The following is a 20,823-nucleotide window of genomic DNA, read 5'->3' as shown; positions in this document are numbered from 1 at the left end:
TCTTGATTGGTGCATTAACTTGTTGATTTTCTAACAAATTACAGAGTCTAATTAACAGATGACTAAAATGGTCGCGATGACATAAAAGGCCAATTTTTTAAAACTTACTTAACACCGGGTACATAAGCTTCAAATGAGAAAGCCTCTTGTCTGGTTGTGCTGGCTGCTGGGATAGGCAGTCTTCGTACAAACTCAGCATACTGGCTTCCAGGTTCATATGTTTTACTGCTTTCACACAGGGTGTGAAACTAAAACAATTACACAAAAATATATGTCAATGTTTACACATTAAATACTAAATATTTATGAGAAAATTACCTACAAATTGAATAAGTATATATATAAAATATAATTTTTCTATTACTTATTATTATGAAAAAAGGAACAAAAAGTATCTTTGTATTTAACAATTTATTGATGGTCATATAGCATCAGACATATTGTTAATGACCACACAGATAATCAGAGAGGAAGCCCGCTACCAACCACTCCATGAGCTACTCTTTTCACTTAGCAGGAAGGGTTCTTTTACATGCACTATCCCACAAACAGGAAAGTATATACCATAGCCTTTGTTACACCACTGATTGGAATGAGAAATAGCTCAATGGGCCTAAAGATGGCGTTATTCTATGATGAGATTAAACCACAGGCAAAAAAAGAAGAAAGATTTGGAAGATCAACATTTAATGTTATGTATGTGCAATATTTACAGTTATTGATTAGATGTTTTTAGTATTGCAGAGTAAAGTAGTGGTGAGGCTGTCATTTTCTTTCTGTTTGGGCTTTTTTCAGGACAGTTTTATTGAGATGATTATTTGTTAGTATTTTAGTTAAACAAGCATTCTGGAAGCACTGCTAAAGAAATACATATCCCCAACAGGGCAAAACAATTTTTATATCTACTAAATTAAAGGGGAAAAATGGGTAGATCGCCATGAAAGTTAAACTTGATTAGCACACAAAATTTAAATTCAATATCTCAAATCATTGTGGAAAAAAATATATCTAGAAACCTATGGGACAGACAGACACAAGGACAGAGATGAAACAGGTAGGGGACTAATAAAAATTTAAATAAATATAATGTCAAACCTGAACAGGAAGTGGTGCAGACACTGTATGTAGTAGCTGAAAATAATCTACCGTCAACTGCAATACAAAACATATAGATAATACAAAACATATAGATAATGTTGAATTTCCTCATATTCTAGTGGTTGTATTTACAACGAATACTTTTCTCATGTATACTAAAAGGCAAAAGTTACTGTGACATGGATTGTTTGGAGTAATAAATTTGTGAATGGATTTATGGATGTAAACCAAAGAAAAGGTGCATGAAACAGCTCTAGAAATGCAATCAATCAGTTGTTGCAGCCATTGCATGCTTTGTGCAAGAAACATGGAATATTCGGGAGAAATCCTGTCCAATGTTCACCATAAAAGGCCAGACATTCAGTTGCAAATCATTGCCACTCTGTGCAACCTTCAGAAGTCCAGAAGTCAGTAAAAATTTATCATCAATTATCTTTGCCTTTTAGTATATTTTTTTATAATTTGTATTTTAAACGAGTGGTTTCTTTGTATAAAAAAGAACACTTAATTCCCAAATTCATTATTTCTTGCAACTTGTTAACCCTTCCATCCATTCTATGTCACTGCAAAGTAAAGTTCCATGACAAACTTTGACACATACTAGATGATACCAAGTTGAATATTTAATTCCCAAATACCATCATATTAAAAAAAATAAGAACTAACCTGCTTCATAGTCTGATCACACATTTCAATCTGTTCCCGGATTTTGCCAAGCAAGTCAAACTGAAAAATAAACAGAACATAGCCAAACCTAAAGTTGTCAAGCTACAATCTTACTCCCATAGCTTACCATTTGTGACACCCAATAGCCGATGTGTATTTTTGTGCTGGGGTGTCGTTAAACATTCATTCATTCATTCATTCATTCATTCAATACTCCCATAGCATATAATATAATATTCCTAATACAAAATACAAACACAACCAGTTTTTGCCATCAACCGATATAATCAACTAGCTAGATACAATATACCAGTCTTTTTCACGATTGTTTTAATACTTGTATCATTAACCAGTAGAAATATATTCCACCTTTTGATATATACTCTTCAAAAAAAGAAACGCAAAAGGGTACAAATGGGTTATAACTCCGATTTTATGTTTCCTACCGGTTCATGCTTTGTGAATATAAGGTCATTGCATGTCCCAAACACATTCCCACGGTTACATTCGATAAAACGCAGCTACTGTACAATAAAGTTCCAAAATGTGAATATTCGCAAAAACGCAGCCACGTGCAAACCATGTCACCACTGCACGTGCGTTGTCTGCACGTGCAACATGAACACTGACAGTATAAAAGTGCAGGGTGTTCGCTTGCCTGGCCTCTGTATCTGGCCGACAGTTGACAATCCAGGACATGCCACGTCTCAGTGAACCGCAGAGAAACAATGCCATCGGCCGACTAGACGCAGGCGAATCCAGAACGGCCGTTGCCAGGGCATTCCATGTGTCCCCAAGCACCATCTCCAGACTGTGGGACCGTTACCAGCAACATGGATCAACACGTGACCTCCCTAGATCCGGTCGACCACGGGTCACTACCCCCGGGCAGGACCGCTACATCCGGGTACGCCACCTTCGGGAACGATTGACTACTGCCACCTCCACAGCCGCAGCAATACCAGGTTTGCGCAGGATATCCGACCAGACCGTACGGAACCGCCTACGTGAGGTAGGAATTCGTGCCAGACGTCCAGTTCGAGGTGGCATCTTAACACCACAACACCGTCGACTCCGACTGCAGTGGTGCCAGATTCATCGACAATGGCCTCAACTGCGATGGAGACAGGTGTGGTTCAGTGACGAGTCCCGATTTCTGCTCCGACGTCATGATGGAAGATGTCGCGTGTATAGGTGTCGTGGTGAACGTTATGCGGCAAACTGCGTGCAGGAAGTGGACAGATTCGGCGGGGGTAGTGTCATGGTGTGGGCAGCCATCTCACACACTGGCAGAACTGACCTGGTCCACGTGCAGGGCAACCTGAATGCACAGGGCTACATTGACCAGATCCTCCGGCCACACATCGTTCCAGTTATGGCCAACGCCAACGCAGTGTTCCAACATGACAACGCCAGGCCTCACACAGCACGTCTCACAACGGCTTTCCTACAGAACAACAACATTAATGTCCTTCCTTGGCCATCGAAATCACCGGATTTGAACCCAATTGAGCATCTAATGGATGAGTTGGACCGACGCCTCCGACAGCGACAACCACAGCCCCAGACCCTGCCCGAGCTGGCAGCAGCCTTGCAGGCCGAGTGGGCCACCATCCCCCGGGACGTCATCCGTACTCTGGTTGCTTCAATGGGCAGGCGGTGCCAGGCAGTTGTCAACACACGCGGAGGCCACACCCGGTATTGACTCCAGATGACCTTGACCTTGGTGGTGTGTCCTATCACTTACTCACAATGGACTAGAGTGAATTGTGAACAATCCTGCAACATTTGGTAATTATCGGACTCACCATTCAATAATTAAATCAATTCTCCAAATGTTACGACAATGTGGTTTTGCGTTTCTTCTTTTGAAGAGTATAGAATGGTGAATGCTACATTTTTATGTGACCTAGAACAGTGAATTTTAAATATTAAAAAATTATGCTCAAATGAGAAAACTTAATTAAATGTGGATGACCTACCCAGCAATGATTAAATAAAACTAATACATTCTCAATTGTAGTCTTACATTCAGGCTGTAATAACACTCAAGTTTCTTTTGTTTAACAAGAGCACAATGATTTATTAATAATTGGCTATTAGATGTCACACATTTGGTATTTTCAAATATAGTCATATACAGGAAACCTGCTATCTATTTTCGATTAGTAGCATGGGATATTTTATATGCACCATCCTACAGACAGGGTGGCATATACAACCGCATTTGGTATACCAGTCGTGATGCACTGCCTGGGACAAGAAATAGCTCAATGAGCCCACCGATAGGGATCAATCCTAGACTGACCGCGCACCAATTGATTGCTTTACCACTGGGCTACGTCCCAACCTGTAATAACACTATATGCCAAGTATAAATTAAACACAAGAATACTAACAGTTTTTTGTGATTAAATAAAATATGTTAATAGAAGATGAGCAACTAACCTTAACCTTCTCAAGTTCCTGTTGTCGATGATTAGCCTCAGCTACACAGGCCTTGTAGGTGGTCTCGGCTTCTGCAGCCTGCAATATTTAAAAAAGTATACCCATGTAACAAAATTCTGTTTCCATGTTTTAGACATACTCTAAAGACCACCATTTTGCCTCTTTAACATACAAAAATATTTTAAAACTCAGCAACTGATTATTTAAAAACACAATACTTAAAAAAGAAGTTGAGTGAAACTGTTATCAATTAAGAGTAAGAGCAGCAAATATTTACAGTACCATCAACGTCCCAAACTGTGTTCAGCTAACAACAAAAACATGAAGGAAGTAAAATGAATCCATTGTAATAAACAAAAGTGTAACGCCATCCAGTAAGAGGGAAAACGGGGGGGGGGTTTTTAACTGCATTGAGGCACATTCGTTTGAAAAAATAACCGCCTGCGTGCCTGCGTGGTTCATCATTTAAAAAATTTAAACCCACTTCATGATAAAATATATGTTTTTGAAATATGCACAGTGGATGAACCCTTAATTTTGTCAGTTTGTCCGTTCACCTTTTTTCCCCCTCATGATCACTAACAACACTTGATGTCAATACAGATAGGCAATATGTTCATACCAGTGAATAGTTTGTAAAATATCAATTTTCTTAATTCAAACAATTTATACACTTAAAAACATTTACAATGGTTCTGAATGGACTATGTCTACTATTCAGTACAGTAGGGCCATAAAAATGCAGCATATCTTTCGCAAATCGAATAATGAAAGGAAATGGAAATGTTTTATTTAACGACACACTCAACACATTGTATTTAGGTGCCATGAAAATCATCAGAAAATAAAATTATTTTGCCTTGTTGATCTGGCAAGTCTGAGGTCATGCGACACACTTCGAAGGTTAATTCATCTTCCTCCATTTTAAGTCAATTTCTACAAGTCAAGTGGTCCTGATATCGGTAATTTTAAGGATTAAACGAAAATGACTTAGTAAAATTAATGGTTAGTTAATGAAAATGTTCCCAAACTGTGAAGATAAACTTCACAAATGAACGACAAGCAAACAACAAATTGGAAATTGATTGTGTAAACCGTGCACAAGAAAATAAACCGAACAGAGTTTGAACCATAACGCAGTTAGGGACGTTGACAATAACAGTTATATAATTGATAAAAATCAGCAAGCATTCTGAGAGTACTGCTAAAGCAATAAATGTCCTCTACAGGGCCCAACAAATTTTACTATTTCCTATGTTCAAGGGCCATAACATTGTAAAAATGGGTAAATCATCATGAAATTTTATCTGTATCTATATGTAGGTATGTAGGTCTACATGATAAAGCTATACACAAAATTTTATCTCATTATCTTGAGACAGTGCGAAAAAAGTCTGAAAGACTATATGTGAGACAGACAAATGGACGGAAGAGCTAACAATAGAACATGTCTATTTCCTAACTGTATTCCACAGTGGGAACAAATGTCTTCATTGATGTAATATTTGTCACATATTTTCCTGTTGTCTCCCCAACTTACTTTATGCATGGCTTCTTCTTCCAGCTTCTTACGTTTGTCATGTTTATCTGCATCAGCCTTCTGTGTCAGCTCTCGGGCTTTATCAAACTCTAACTGTCGGGACACGTACATGTTTTGAGCTTTGCGTAGGTTCGTTACAGTGTCATGCTAAAATAAAAAAAATTAAATACTAAATTAAATACAAAATGCCCAACTGTAACGATCTTTCCCTAATTAAAGACAAAAACAAATAACTAAACAATAATTAGAACTTGAGTAGTATCACCAACATTCTTGTAATATAAACATTTAAAAATAGCCACATGGTAACATTTCAAACATTATTTTCCTCAGGATTTATTCATATGGTCTTGTGATACTGCATAAAATCAGAAATATATCAAATATTACTTTTACAACATACAAAACCTCTCTAAAATGAATTTTTTTTAGAAGCAATTAAAACTAAATTAAATCAGCCCATGGCCAAGAGAGTCAACTGGATTATACATAATATAACAATGAAGCAGAGATAAAATAGATTTATCAAAACTGAATTTTGTTTTAAATTTCAGTAACTGTAATATCAATTGCATGTTATACATATATACTGCCCTTGTAAATAAAAATAACAATTAAAAAACAGTCTCATACACAGGCAATTCTAAATGTAAACAAGCTAAAGCAATACATGTCCCCTACTTGGCCCAATATATTTTCGTATCTCCTACATTCAATGGTCATCACTCTGTGAAAAATGGGTAAATTGCCATGAAAATCAAACTTGGATCTTTAACAGTACATGATAAAACTATACACAAAATCTCAGATCAATATCTCAAGGCATTGTGAACAAAACATCGGAAAACTATATGTGGGACAGATGAACGGACAGACAGAGATGAAACCTATAGTCCACTCCGGTTAGACCGGTAGGTGACTAATAACAACAAGCAAACATTACAACACACATACTTAAAAATAATGACCAAAAATCAATATACCTATAGAAAGAAATTGACTAACATCTCAAGTTTTAAGGGCTTTTTTTTTTTTAATTAAGTGTGGAGAAAATTGTGACCCTCAGTGTGAAGAGTGATTTAAAAAATAAAAAGCAGCATAAGTTAACTACATCTATTTCAACCACGTACACCTTTAAAATGATTACTTACTGACAGTCTGTGTAAAACATTATAAAATATTAATGACAATGTTACCAGTGTTTGAAAAAGGGGCTTATTTATATTTTTTAAGCATAGTTTTATGAACATTGATATTCGCCAAAACTATCATTCACAAAATTATTTCTAAATCCCTAACAAATAAAATGTTTCCTTAAGAATACAGAACTGCTGAAAAACTTCACTCATAACTAAAACAGAAATATTAAATAACAGAACCATGTGGTAATAACAAACACTACTTACCTCTATTAAATACAGAGTGCAGAAAGATTAAAAAAAGAGAGCTTTATTAAGGATGTCCATTATCCTTAAACATTAAAGAAAATATCTATTGGTCAAAATTAAATATTGTGTGGTATGGCATGGCATGGCTAGCAATAGAATAATCCCATGTTACTATTTAAAGTAAGTTGTAGCCTATTCTTGAAGATATTGCAATGGTTAAAATACTCTGCTACGGTTCTGACATTTAGAAGACCCCTAAATAAAACTTATTAATATGTAACTTGTTAATTTTTGTTGAGGTTTATCTTTATAAATGTGTTGCTTTTCAGCAAAAGTAAATAAAAAAATATTTTAGTATAAAATCATCCAATTTCTCCCTGGCTTGTTTGTCATATATAACATATGTGAATACATACTATTTTACTTTAAAATATTTTGAAATTCCATAATAAATTACTTTCAATTAAATATATTATGAAAGGTGGTTATTCCAGCCTCGAGTATATATGAATACAATTAATCATGTTTAAAACACAGTGGTGTGTCACAGAATTGTAACTCTTAAGAATGGATGTGTGGATGGATAGCTAGATATATGGATGGATAGATGGACATATGTTTTAAGACAAAGCTGACAAAGCATTACATAATGTTCTTGTTACAACACTTACCATTTTCTTGATTTCTCTAACCCATACTTCCTTCACAGACTTTCTCACTTTGTCGTGTTCAGCACGCCTTGTCGACAAAGGCTAAATGATAAATACAAATAACAAACATGGTACTTGAGACTTCAGTAAAACGTCACTGCAAGCTGTTCTACTAACAGGGCAACACACCACTGCAGTTGTTGCAAGCCGAGCTGGCACAGTAGGTGGTTTTGACAATTATCTAATTGCTTAAGTATTGTTACAGGATTTAAGCTAGAAAACGGCAAAGTATTTTTATTTTATAATAAATTTGTAAAAAACAGTAATTAAAAATGTTTCCTATACACATGTAATTATAAATTAACTTTTATATGGCTGCATTTTGTTAGGTTAAAAATAAAACTTATCTGACTGCACATATTCAAACAAAATTCACAAACTGATATAGATTCTGTCCAGTTATATATCAATGATATATGTATGATTTGACAAGATGACATCTTTTAAACAAGACATTTGGAACATTTATCAATTCAAAGTAGGAATATTCTATTTTCATAACACCTGAACTATAAAAATGCTTAATTTTCATAAGATATAGTGCTTCAACCGTAACTGAATATAAGCATGAAAATAAGTTGAAATTAATGAAAATGAATAAAATATAAAACATGAAAAACACTTGTCAAAATGTTCCAAAGGTTACAACATTTCTGTTGAATATATAACAGTGAGGATAATTTGAAGTAATATTTTCACCATGTGGTCAAGTGATGAACATGATTAGTTTATTTCTCAATACTGACTACAATTCAGAAATTTACAAGTGACAATCTACAACAGTAACAGTTTTGTTAATCATAAAACATACCTCAATAAATTTTGATGTCTGCAACAGCACATGTGTGGCCTGACAGTTGTTGGAAAACTCAGTATCCTACAGGTGAAGTCAGATTACATTTATTATATTTTACAAACATAGTAAAGAATATTAATTAGATATAAACAAACTGAATTAAAAATCGTAATTATCATTACAACTAATGATAATGATCAAGGTGAAAGCACTGTTGGAAAAAAATATATAACTTTTACCAAAACAAATAAAGGCACTAACAGATTATTATAATTGATGCCAATACAAACATTAAAATATATAACTTTTACCAAAACAAATAAAGGCACTAACAGATTATTATAATTGATGCCAATACAAACATTAAAATATATAACTTTTACCAAAACAAATAAAGGCACTAACAGATTATTATAATTGATGCCAATACAAACATTAAAATATATTTATGTAACTAAGTAAATAACCCCTGAATTATGAAATTATTAACAGTTTATAGGAATAACAAGAATTCTGTGGAAATAAATGTTTCACCTACCTATAAACTATTTGGTAAAAAAAATTTTTAAATTTAATAACATGTTTAAGTTTAAATATGCACTGAGATAAATACACCAAGTTTGATTGCTCTAGGACTTATAGCTTGTAAGAAATTCACCTAACTACAAAAACTTAACATTGGAGCTAAACTAAAAATGTGATGCCATCTCTGGAAAATTAATATTTAAATCAAACCTTTTGATTTCATCATGTAATTTATTGCTGATCAAAAAAGAAAAACCCCCCACCTAAATCTAAAAGAAACCACAAACAATTATTTACCTGAGCTAACAGAGTACAATACACAGACTGTAATGGCAAAAATCCCTGAAATAATACAAGTCAAAATAACAAAAACTAGCAGTTTGAGAATACTGTTAAAGCAATACAGGTCTTCTACCAGGCCCAACACATTTTTATATCTCCTCCTAAGTTCAAGGGCCATAACACAGTCAAACATGGGTAAATCACAAAGAAAGTCAAACTTGCTCTATATTCTTCAAAAAAAGTAGGAGAACTCTAATAAGAATTTACAATTGCCAAAAGTGTAAGGTATATTAGCTGTAGGGAATGGTTATATGATAATAGTGAATTAATTGGGCAAACATTACAACCGGTAGTTCAGTATTAAGTAGGTTTTATGAGACTCCCAATGGCCATTTGAGGGAGTCTGTTCCACTCCTCTTACAGCACCTGACCAAGTTCCACTAACGTGTCTTTGACGCTGACGCACCACGTCTCCCTATCAGTATCATGTCCCAGATATGTTCAATGGGGGAAAGGTCTGGGCTTATTGCTGGCCATGGCATTCGATAGATGTTGCGCTGCTGGAGGTGAGCATTGACAATTCGTGAAAAACAAAACGTCGACCCACACGCCTAGCAAACGGAACGACAAAGGGTGTCAGTATGTTGTCCCAGTAGTACTGCACAATATGGAGGGGGGTTCTGTCAGTCATAGTGATACCACCCCACACCATAACCGATCCACCAACAAATCTGTCATGAAATTGCATTGTGATGTTGGTGTGCCGTTCATTTCATCATCGCCAGACCCGACCATGCCTGTCAAGGAAGTCCAAAGTGAATAGGCACTCATCTGAAAACATGACATGTGACCAGTGATGAATACCCCAGTTCTGATACTCCCTACACCATTCACGTCTGTGGGCAATGTGACGATTTGTCAAAGTAGGCACAACCCGGGGCCATCGAGCATGAAGATGGGCTGCATGAAGACAATTTCTAATCGTCTGACCCGTAACTCGGACACCAGTAGCCTGATGAAGATTTGCAACAATTTGATTTGCCATTTGAGCTCGATTTCTTAGAGCCTGGTTACGGATGAATCGATCCTGTACTCCTGTCGTTACCCTGGGACGACCCGAATGGGGTCGATCGTCAACATTTTGGGTTTGTTGGTACCTGTTCCATAGTCTGTTAATCAATGACTTCGAAACACTGAAGGTGTTGGCCACTTCATGCTGACTTCTGCCCGTTTGCAGCATGCCAATAGCCTATAGACGATCATCGTTTTGCATACGCCGCATTGCAAATTCAAACAATAAAAATTACTAAAAACAAAGCAATAATAACTGTATGATAAACAGAATGAAAAAGATTGACAGAAATAATGTTCCACGGAGATTAATTGACCTTTCCGGAAATTGTCAAAAACGAGAATGACACCCCATGCACGTGTACAGGGCAACTGCGTGATTCATGTGCAAACTATGGAATGTGTTTCGGTGTGTTGATAAACAGACCTGAACGTTCTTTACTAGGATGTCTGTGGTCAAAACGTATGTTCGGTCTAATAGTTGATATTAACATTAATATTTCAGGTTCCCCTATTTTTTTTTAAGAGTATATAATTGTACATGATAAGGCTATAGACAAAATTTCAGCTCAATATCTTAAGGCATTGCAGAACAAAAGACCAGAAAACTATGTAATATGGCACAGATGGACAGACAAACAGGACAGGATAAAACCTATAATCTCCTCTGGCTGGACTGGTAAGAAACTAATAAAAATTATTTTGCTCAAGCATGTGTAGCTAAAATGCCACTTTTACAAAATATTGCTTTACCAAGAGAAGTATTAAATTACCATTCAATATAAAGTTGATGTGTCAACATTAACTTGCTACTAGCTAAAACCTGTAATCTATTACTTAAATCATACAGCTCTATTCTTTCTAGCAAGCAACATATATTTATTGTTTTCAAAGACTTATTATGATTGATAAGATTCTATTTGTGAAATAATCCATTCATAAAATAACTTACCTCTTCTGTTAAAACAGGTCTTGTAGACTGTGCTAACCGACTCAAGTTTTTGGAGTATTCCAACTCTACAACATCAAATAAAAAACGTGTAATTATTGTGTACATGAATATCATGCATACATGATTTAGAGGGGTGGGATTTAGCTCAGTCAGTTGGGTGATCACCTGAGGTGCTTGCATCACAGGATCAAACAACCTCAGTGGATCCATTCAACTAATTGGGTTTTTTTCTTGTTCCAACCAGTGCACCACAACTGCTCAAAGGCCATGGTATGTGCTTTCCTGTTCATGGTAAAGTGCATATAAAAGATCCATTGCTGTTAATGTAAAAATGTAACAGGTTTTCTCAGATGACTACGTGTCAGAATGACCGAATGTTTGACATCCAACAGACGATGATCAACGTGCTCCAGTGGTGTTGTTAAACAAAACAAGTTTGATTTTTTGTTTACATGATGTAGAAATATTATTGTAATATTCCAAAGTATATTACAGTATTTGACCAGAAATAACACCTGGGGTTCAAAACAATTCATTATGAGCTTAGCATGGGGTGGGTTTATTCCCCGACAAGGGGCCAGTTTTTTTGGGGTTTTTTGTTTTTTTTAAAAAATAAAATAAAATAATGAATGCACCTGGAACAAAACAAAAAACATTCAGTAACACATCTATTAATTATAAGAGTTCCATTTTAATTAATAAATAATAAATATTATTTTTTTATTACTAATATCTAATTATCAGAAACATACATAAATTAAGCTTTACCTCCTATGTTACAATTATTTATCACTGCTGTTTATTTACATCTAAAATTCAATGTTGAGAAGACCAAAACTGGCATTAGTGTATACAAGTTTGTTTCCCTGTGCACAGACTGACATCATTCTGTGTGTGTGTGTGGGGGGGGGGGGGGGGGGGGGGGGGAAGAGAGAGAGGAGGACTCTTACAGCTTACACTCTCTTCAGCTATAGTTGTCAATCTAGGTCATTGCAACTGTTCATAGCCAATGGAAATAAGGTATTTGTCCTAATAACAGTAACAAGTGGTCTTTACCAAAGCGTGCATCTGTGCTCCATGTGTGGTTTCAAAAATAAACCCTGGATTTAGTTCATACTTGGGCTCTGTCATGGACAGAAGAGTTGGCGTCAACACTTGCACCCATGACAGGCGTGTGCTACAACAGCTTGTTCTGAACATGCAGGTAAAACCCGAAGTCAAAAGTCAAGTAAAAGACTTGGGCTTGGGGAGATCAAAGAAACACTGCCGAAATGAAATTGAAAACAATGTTATACATTTTTAGACATTAAATATCACTGGTGATAATACCATGTTGCTAGATTTGGGTTTAATTTTTTATTAGTGTTCCTACAGGAGGTATGACCTTTTAAATGAAATTTAAGCAAACTTGCATTTTTGTTTTATTTATTGTAAATTGTAATAAGGGAACAAGGTAAGGGTGGGTGGGGGTGGAGAGAGACTTATTTACGAATAAGGGCATAATTTGTTAAACGCTGTCAAAACGAAAGGAGGATTATTCAAAGACATGGGCTAATTTCGGATAAAATACGGCATGGTAAGTTATAGCTCTACTTGTTTAACTTCCCTTTATTTTTGAGAAACATTCGGTCACACTGTATATTTTACCCATTTCTTCATAATTTTATTAACAAATATTATTTTCAGGGATTACTACTTGCTCTTCTTTGTTTACATTTTTGTGCTACATAGTTAGGACACTTTTTTGGGGGGGGGGGGGTAAGCAAATTTTGTCTTGAAATTTTCCTTAATATCCATAATCTCTTCCACTCTTCCCTGGGAGTGTGTTGAGCTGTATCTGTAAATAGGGGATCTGTAAATAAAAATGTTTAAAAAAAAAAAAGTTATAGCTCTACTAACATCAAGGTACAAAATGGTAATGGTTATTTTCCATATAATTTGTCAGTTTCAACCTAATGAATGAATGGCAATACCTAGTTGCGTTTTCTTCTCAATGTAGGTCATAATATCCCTTGCATACTTCGACCAAGCCTTAGCTCTCTGCAATGCTAAGTCCAGTCCGGCTTCTAGACGTACCAGTGCCACATCAATATCACTGCCACAGATTTGAGCTGTAATCATGAAAAATAATACAGTACAGGCCTGGAAATAAAAATTTGAGTGGTGTCTGTCAAAATGACCTATGTCAATCAATTTGAATCTGTCAAAAATGAAACTGTGCCTGTCAACCAAATGTTGATATAATGTTTCTATGGTTAAAAATCTACCAGCCCAACTTCTGTATCAGTCCTTCACATTTGAGGTGTGTGATTGTGCATGCGTGCCCAAGCGCACCATAACTTCATCTCAGGAATGTTTTTTATCGTGTACCTAAAAATCTGGCAACAGTGTACGCCTTCCAAAGGTGATTTAAACAACATCCTTGAGTTATTATTATTACTACTTTAATTTGGGATCTTTTATATTTATGTTCCGTGAGTATCGTAAACTTCCATGCAACCTACATGTATGTCATAGTCGATGCACAGCGTGATGCGCGGATTAAACGTTAGTCTCGTTGCTGATTTCTGGTGTATATTAGTTAATTTTGTAATTATTTAAGAAACTTATTGGTGCAAATTACACATATTAAATTTAGTTGTGTTGAGATTATTTCATGGGCATAGGTGACAATATTTGTAAAAATCCAGAAAGTTACAGCAGCTTATTTAGAAAATTGTTTAAAGGACATAATGTTTAGCAGGTTATAAATAATAATGCAAGGCAGTGAAGACTCCTAGTGGGGGTATGGGGGCATGCTCCCCCGGAAAATTTTGAAAATAGATGGCCTTTAAGCTGATTTCCTGGCATTCCTTTTCTAATTATTAGTTTAGATCATTTTAAGGACTTTTGTTAAAGAATTTTTTTGTGGTTTCACAATATTTTTAATCTATGTTAATTATAGACTTCAAATCACACGGTCAGAAACAAATTAAAATTAATTTAATAAACTAGAGGTTACAGTCTACACTAGATAAAGATCAACTAATTTTAAAGGTTATCTCATTTTGACAACAGTAAATATAATAAAATAGAAATAAATTTTTTGGATTGCTCAGAGGTCCCATTTTTTTAAACTTCAAGATTAATGTACCGTATTTTTCGGCCTATTACACTCACTGGTGTATAAACTGCAGCCCTTGCTTTTATACCAAGTTTTGGCCTTCGTCCATATATAAACTGCACCTTTAAATAAGCCGCAGTTAAAAAAAGCTAATTAGTTAATTATTGGTTGTATTTAATAGTAATAAAGAGATCCATTTTCCCTTAAATTCAAACAATAAATAATTACTGATTGTGTGGATTTCAGTTTTATTTCACTTAAATTGGGTCAGTTTCATAAATAAAACACACCGTTGACAAACAACAATATTTTCACAAACATATGAACCAGAATTTGGTAATGCATTATTCATAATCTTGCGTTAGTTACAAAAAAAATAGGCCAACATAAAAAAACACATAACATTTTATTTGTTCCAGTATGATTACAAAGCGTTGAACCAAAACAAAGTGCACAAGAATGACTAGTATTCACTAGATTACACGGTTTTCTATAACCTAACTAGCATGCCATGTGCAAAAATTACATATTCAAATGAGGTTGAGTCAAGCTGGATATATACGCCAGTGGCAGTGAACCGAAACAAGGCATGGTTCCGTCGATCCTTTACAGTTTTGTCATTGTTTTATAAATTTTGAATGCCAGCCTTTTAACAAATATATTTGCTCAGAATTATATATTTATAATATATATAATTACATGTAATATAATGAAATACAACAAAACCATGCGCAAAACATTAAGGCGGTGTAAAGTGTAAAGTTAGACAGTTAAACACAGGTCACCTGCCAGGTGTATACAGAAGTTCAATCATTCAATATACTATTTTCCCAATATAAATTGGCGATACACCTAGACTACCAAAAAAATAACACATCCACCATTGAAACAATAAAATAAGTTTTTACACAAATGTTTATTCACAACATTATGCTCAGTATAAATTAGTGAGCTAATTAGATTGAGAATGTCGACTTGTAATAAAAACATTACAGGTATTCCGATTATGTGATTTAAATTTGCAAGCTTCGTACTGAACATAAATTTGGATATATTAATTAAAAACATCACAAACAGGTAACAAACAGAGGTGTTAAAGAGATAAAGAAACTGTTTTGATGTCATTGGTCATTGTTAATGTTTGGCTTTTGCAATTGGTCGTAAATGGTCATGACATTGTAATTGTGTCATGTGACATTGTTTAGGCTGCCACTGGCTTTTTATCTGCAGTACCGAACATGCAAGTGGGGTGTGTTTGTTATAAACTATAATGACATTACTTTGTATAATGTGAAGGGAGTAATTCATTTTAGAACATTAGACAAACACATCTGATGCACTACTAACAATAAATGTTACAGAAATTAAACTAAGAAACTTCGTGGTCGAGTCTATTTTTGACACTGTAAGCGACACACAAGTGATGTATTGTTTCTAGCCTGTTTAGACTATTAATAAAGAGCCATTCCATCGTAATACTTCAGTCCCAATCATTTGGTATGCTATATCAGGGTATGAATTTTATTTTTTTTAAAGTCACTAGCCACAGGGCTAGTGGGTTTTGTACATTCCACTAGCCCAATAAAATAAAGTATTAGCCCAAATTTCTGATCAATTACAACACACTTTATATCGGGCTGAAAAACAATGTTTCAAGGAAACCAACCCCTATAGTACCCCCTCCGCTGACCTGTTTTCTTCTCCTTTTAAATAATGTACATTAGTATAAAACAAATTCTTTCTTTCTTTTTTTTAATATTATTAGTATTAGCATTATTTAGTGAAAATTTATCTCGACCTAAACAGGTGAATGAAATTTAAAAAATAAATTAATAAATACTCTATTTTGTCAAGTTTGATCCTAAGCCATTGTCCCCTTTTCGCTTTTGCACCCCACCTCCCATCTGGAATGGGGGTAGGAGTTTCTTTTGGCACTGTCATGTATAAAAAACATTATAAATACTTATAATAAATAGTTAGGGTTAAGGTTAGGGTTAGTGACAGTGCAAAAAAGGAAAGTCCTTCTGGAGTGGGTTAGCAATTTAACAAACTCCTCTCTCTAACCACCCAAAACAAAAGAATTTAATGCACAATACAATGTAACACAATAATGCATGGTCTTATTCAGTGTATTCTGTAGTGAATTGTCACCAGGAACGGTGATGTCAGTTGTTCAAATAGTCTACTGGGCAATATATCCCATGTCCGACAGATATCAACAAATATATTGGCAAAATTTAACTTGTTAATTGATAGACAAAAAAACTTATTATCTTGTACAGATGTGAAATGTTATTTAAACTGCTACACACATTAAACAGGTCAAGCCAGCTATATTCCCTGATTGCCAACATCCTTATCGCAAGTAAGCAAGGCATTAAATTAGAAGACAATAGATAAATAAGACAAACACAGTAATTCTAAACATGACTGGGGTTGTACTTTAGTTATACTAGCCTACCGGCCTTGGTGGCGTCGTAGCAGGCCATCGGTCTACAGGCTGGTAGGTACTGGGTTCGGATCCCAGTCGAGGCATGGGATTTTTAATCCAGATACCGACTCCAAACCCTGAGTGAGTGCTCCGCAAGGCTCAATGGGTAGGTGTAAACCACTTGCACCGACCAGTGATCCATAACTGGTTCAACAAAGGCCATGGTTTGTGCTATCCTGCCTGTGGGAAGTGCAAATAAAAGATCCCTTGCTGCTAATCAGAAGAGTAGCCCATGTAGCGGCGACAGCAGGTTTCCTCTCAAAATTTGTGTGGTCCTTAACCATATGTCTGACGCCATATAACCGTAAATAAAATGTGTTGAGTGCGTCGTTAAATAAAACATTTCTTTCTTTCTTATACTAGCCTGTTAATTAATTAGGACTGGCCCTTCACACCTTTGTTACCTTGTTGACATGTGAGATTTTACTACCACGTGACTTGTACAACCAATCAAAACACGTGTTTTAATAAGGTCGTTTCCTGTCCATTACACGAAAAGAAAACAAAGTCTGTATCGTGTGTATTGTAATTGACATGTAGAAATTTTTTGTTACTGCATTTTATAGAAATCTAGTTCAAGTTGAATATTAATATATACTTATTGTTTTGTTCACATTATGCGATGACCAATGTCAGAATAACATTTATCAAACATACGTCAGTGGACAAAAAACATCATGAGCTAGCAGTGTTTTCTTTAGTTTTTTTTGTTTGTTTGGGGTTTTTTTTAAACCACTAGCCCATTGGGCTACTGGTTTTGCATTTGTCACTAGTCCTGAGTTTAAAAGAACTAGCCCCGGGCGTTGGGCTAGCGGATTTGTCAAACTCTGTATATTATTATTGAGAATGAAAAAACAAAAGGTGTGGTATATACGCACAGCAGTTACCATAAAATTCATAAATAAAGCACATCATTTTATTAACTGCACCTTGCAATTCACAGTAAAAAGTAGCGGCTTATAGGCCAAAAAAATTGGTACGGATGAAATATAGAGGATTTAAATATATAAATTTGAGGGGAAAAGAAGAAACTGCTGCAATGTGTAATTTAAAACATAAATAAAGCTCACCACATTTTCCATCAATGCTAGAAGTTTCAGATCCATCTGTATCAAGTGCTGCCAAGTTGTCATAAGACTGCAAACAAAATTATATTCAGATTTTGTTAAACAATTCTGATATGATACCAGAAAACATCTGTTCTCAAATGTTTAACCCTCATATAACATAACAGCATTAAGAACACCACTAATTTAAAGTTCACTACAGCCATGACAAATTTAATGTTTATTACAGAATGGCAATACAAAGCCACTATAGTATAATCAATCAAGGAACATTTTGTTCAGTATTGCGTCGCATTTTGCTACACAAGTTTCGGCTGACTAGCAATATCGCTAATCAAGTTTTGATAACTAAATGTTCCCTGTCAATACATGACATAATTAGTTGTTCTGTGATGTAACTTTACATGTACTCCTACTATAAGTGAGGAATTTACAAAGAAGAAACAATGGAATATATTTATCTTGCAGTGAAAACACAGGAATATCAACAGAGTTAAATATATTATGGTCAATTTAGACACACTACAGATGACACACATACCTTTGTTTTGTTGTTTCCAGACATCTCTGGTTCCATACCACCCATTAAGTACTCAGACACACTAAAAATTAAACTAATTTTGTCAATATACAATTTTTTTTAATGCGTTTAAGTTAAAAAGAAAATAACACAAACAGGAAATACATGTCATATTAACTTCCAGAATATATTACAAAAATTACTTGTAAACAATATTATGATTAATATTTAAAGTAGTTTAAAACTCTGTGAGCGATAACATGAAAAATAATCTCACTATCATTTTAGTCTAAAGTATTGTTTAAACTAGTAAAATGTTATGGCCTTCAACAAATGAAAAGCAGTGAACACATTTGTTCTGCTATGATCATATGGTGCCTGCTAACCTGCTGCTGAAGGATAAAGCCAGCTGGTCAATGGCATCACAGAAAGACTGCAGCAAATTGTCATCAGCTGCTTCTTCATAATTGTGATCTGAAAAAAAAAACCCAATGCTAATGGATAAAAGCACAGATAACATCCTCCATTTCCTAAAAATAAAGTCCTCGCACAATTCCGTTTACATAGCCATGGGTAAAAATTAGCCCATATATCAGTCTTTTGTGTAATAAATAAACATTCAAATTTGGCGGCCAAACTTAATTAATCAACTAATTACAAGCTTACATGACCTATGTGAGTAACAAAGTCTCAGATGTTGTACAACAGTTCTGCATTCAACTGAATCAACTATATATATATATATATATGTGTATATATATATATATATATATAATATATATATAATGACTGTATAAAGAACAGTCAAATAATACATAAAGAATGAAAAGATATTTCACTTTACAATGAGTTTTTTCTTAACTGAGACATTAGAGCCTTACAAATGATTAATTTTATGACCATACAACTGCATAAATTATGTGTTTAAACATTCACCTAATTTATGATGTGATCAGATGACACACTTAGTGCCAATATCTTATAAGCACAAACATCCAGTCAAGTCTTTTGGGACTAACATAAAAGTATTGGAAGACTTTATGCAGACAGTTTCATTTATTTTGCAAGTAGGATATGAAATAAAGAAGCATCCACTGATTTTGTACTATTAAACTATAGTTGAGTTGTTAAATGGGCCAATTACAATATGACTGTCTTGTACTGTGGACAGATTTAAACAGAAACAGGATGTCAAATCAATTATTTTTTGAATAGTCGAGTTGAAAATGGGCCATTACCATAAAATACTGTTTATTTAAGTCATTATGCTTTGTTTTTATATAGCATTAAAACATTCCATGAAATTAATGAAGACACCTAATTTTGGAGGTTATTTAAAGGTGAAGGTTAACATAACCATAAAATGACTATTTTTAATTCGGTTTATTCAGTTTATTATTATTAAGCTACATGTATGTACATCTTGTTGATACTAATATATAAGTTGAATAAACTGTCTGTTGCTAGATACATACTCTTGATTTTTCCAATGAGAGCCCCTGCAGCTGAAAACAGATCCGTGGAGTGGAGTGCTGGGTAGCACTGTAATACATTCTTCAAAATACATAAAACCTCACCCAGTCTTTGATGAGCAATCACTCTTGTGTCATCACCAACTTCTAGAGAAAAAACAAGAATAAAGTATTTCACTTAAAAAGTTATGTTGCAATTTCTTCAAATTTAGGCCTGGTTTATCTCATATTGCAGACAAAACAAAAAGACATAGTTACACAAATCATATAATATACAAAATATTCAAAGGAAAAAACCTCAGGATATATTGAAAGGATTAAAATATGTTTTACTACTTAATGTACACTAAATGTTTAAATTACTAGCCTTACCATCTTTCAGAGTTAATATTATTTACATTATTTTTGGTCAGACTGGTAAAATGTTTTGTAGAAGTTAAAAATATTTCAGTCAAATGCCAAGGCACTCGGTCAACAATTTGGTGAACTCTTCAATCATCCAGGGTACCAAATTTCAATAAAAGTCCTATAATTCCTGAATTAAAAATTAAAATTTGTTTTGTTTACTGAAGTACACTGAATCAGTGATTAATTATCGACTATTGGATACGTGTCATACCAGGGTTTTATTTCTCAAATTTGACTTGACGCCCATGGCTTTGCTTTTGGGAATTTGAGCGTTGTTTCACCAAAA

The 20,823-nt window shown here is 34.6% G+C and overlaps 1 protein-coding gene across 6 annotated transcripts in view; it reads right to left on the bottom strand.

Moving 5' to 3' along the window:
- LOC121376567 (rho GTPase-activating protein 45-like) overlaps positions 1-20,823 on the bottom strand; it is a 70,118-nt gene that overhangs the window by 30,151 nt on the left and 19,144 nt on the right. For all 6 annotated transcript variants that reach the window (XR_005958468.1, XR_005958469.1, XM_041504484.1 and 3 more), the window contains exons 3-16: positions 20,133-20,276; positions 19,044-19,131; positions 18,679-18,739; positions 18,141-18,207; positions 13,450-13,587; positions 11,477-11,541; positions 9,469-9,513; positions 8,662-8,727; positions 7,812-7,892; positions 5,753-5,899; positions 4,213-4,290; positions 1,765-1,824; positions 1,096-1,152; positions 109-248 (exon numbers count right to left, since the gene is read on the bottom strand). Coding sequence is in view for 4 of the 6 variants with exons in the window: in XM_041504484.1 (XP_041360418.1) it covers positions 109-248; positions 1,096-1,152; positions 1,765-1,824; positions 4,213-4,290; positions 5,753-5,899; positions 7,812-7,892; positions 8,662-8,727; positions 9,469-9,513; positions 11,477-11,541; positions 13,450-13,587; positions 18,141-18,207; positions 18,679-18,739; positions 19,044-19,131; positions 20,133-20,276 (1,237 nt within the window). In the remaining 2 variants the exon portion in view is untranslated. The remainder of the gene's footprint in view (positions 1-108; positions 249-1,095; positions 1,153-1,764; positions 1,825-4,212; positions 4,291-5,752; positions 5,900-7,811; positions 7,893-8,661; positions 8,728-9,468; positions 9,514-11,476; positions 11,542-13,449; positions 13,588-18,140; positions 18,208-18,678; positions 18,740-19,043; positions 19,132-20,132; positions 20,277-20,823) is intronic.

Source organism: Gigantopelta aegis, chromosome 6, assembly GCF_016097555.1.
Source record: "Gigantopelta aegis isolate Gae_Host chromosome 6, Gae_host_genome, whole genome shotgun sequence".
NCBI classification, from domain to species: Eukaryota; Metazoa; Mollusca; class Gastropoda; order Neomphalida; family Peltospiridae; genus Gigantopelta; species Gigantopelta aegis.
Note: the sequence above shows the minus strand (reverse complement) of the source record. Positions and strands in the feature narration are given on the sequence as shown.